This window comes from Galeopterus variegatus, unplaced genomic scaffold (genome assembly GCF_000696425.1).
Source record: "Galeopterus variegatus unplaced genomic scaffold, G_variegatus-3.0.2 Scaffold182, whole genome shotgun sequence".
NCBI classification, from domain to species: Eukaryota; Metazoa; Chordata; class Mammalia; order Dermoptera; family Cynocephalidae; genus Galeopterus; species Galeopterus variegatus.
The window spans coordinates 1-742 of NW_007726293.1; the positions used below are offsets into that span (position 1 = coordinate 1).

At 49.5% G+C, this 742-nt stretch overlaps 1 protein-coding gene across 1 annotated transcript in view; it reads left to right on the forward strand.

Annotated features, from left to right (window-relative positions):
- Positions 1 to 4: 4 nt before the first annotated feature.
- The window catches only part of HEATR2 (HEAT repeat containing 2), a gene marked incomplete at its 5' end in the record, with an annotated part of 35,679 nt that continues 34,941 nt past the window's right edge, over positions 5 to 742 (forward strand). Inside the window, one exon of the mRNA XM_008564255.1 lies at positions 5 to 40. Within this exon, the coding sequence (XP_008562477.1) occupies positions 5 to 40 (36 nt within the window). The remainder of the gene's footprint in view (positions 41 to 742) is intronic.

Consider the following 742-nt stretch of genomic DNA (forward strand, 5'->3'; position numbering starts at 1 on the left):
CCAGGCCTGTGCCGACGAGGAGAAGGCCGTGGTCAGCAGTGTGAGTTGTCTTTTCAGAATATAAAATGCAGCATTTTAGGTATGCAGGTCTCTTAGTCATGACAATATGTAGTCATGATACGTAGTCATGTAATCACCATCACAATTACGATGTAGAACATTTCTACCACTCCATGACCTCCCGGCCCCTCCCCACACCCAGTCTCTACAACCACCAATCTGTTTTCTGTACCTATAAATAATAGCGTGTTAAAGGTGACTCTTCCCTGCTTTCCTTCATGCACATTCAGGCATATGACTTTGTGTGTGTGTTGGATAAACAATGTTGTCCACCAGCAGGGCCCTGCAGTGGTCAGTCTCCAAGGACCACATACAGAATTCCCTGGGAGTTCAGCTTCCACAGACTGGGTCCTTGTGAGGGCCTTTTCTGGCCCCATAGTGACTGTAGGGATGATCCAAATGGGTGTTCAAACGTGCTCAGGGTCCAGTGTGTGGTGTCCCTGGTTCCTTATTTTTCCCACAGCCACTTGGTTGGTGGTTAGCGTCACCATGGGAGCAGATAAAAGCCACCGAGCTCCGTGTCCTGTCCACTCACTTTTCATTGTGATGTCACTGGAGCCCAGCCAGTTAGCCCCCTGTGCTCAAAGTCACCACCCATGTGGGCTTTACACCCACCCCACAAGGACACGTCTTGGCGCTCGGGAGAATAACTAAACCTTTTACTTGAGGCTTTAGGCCAAAA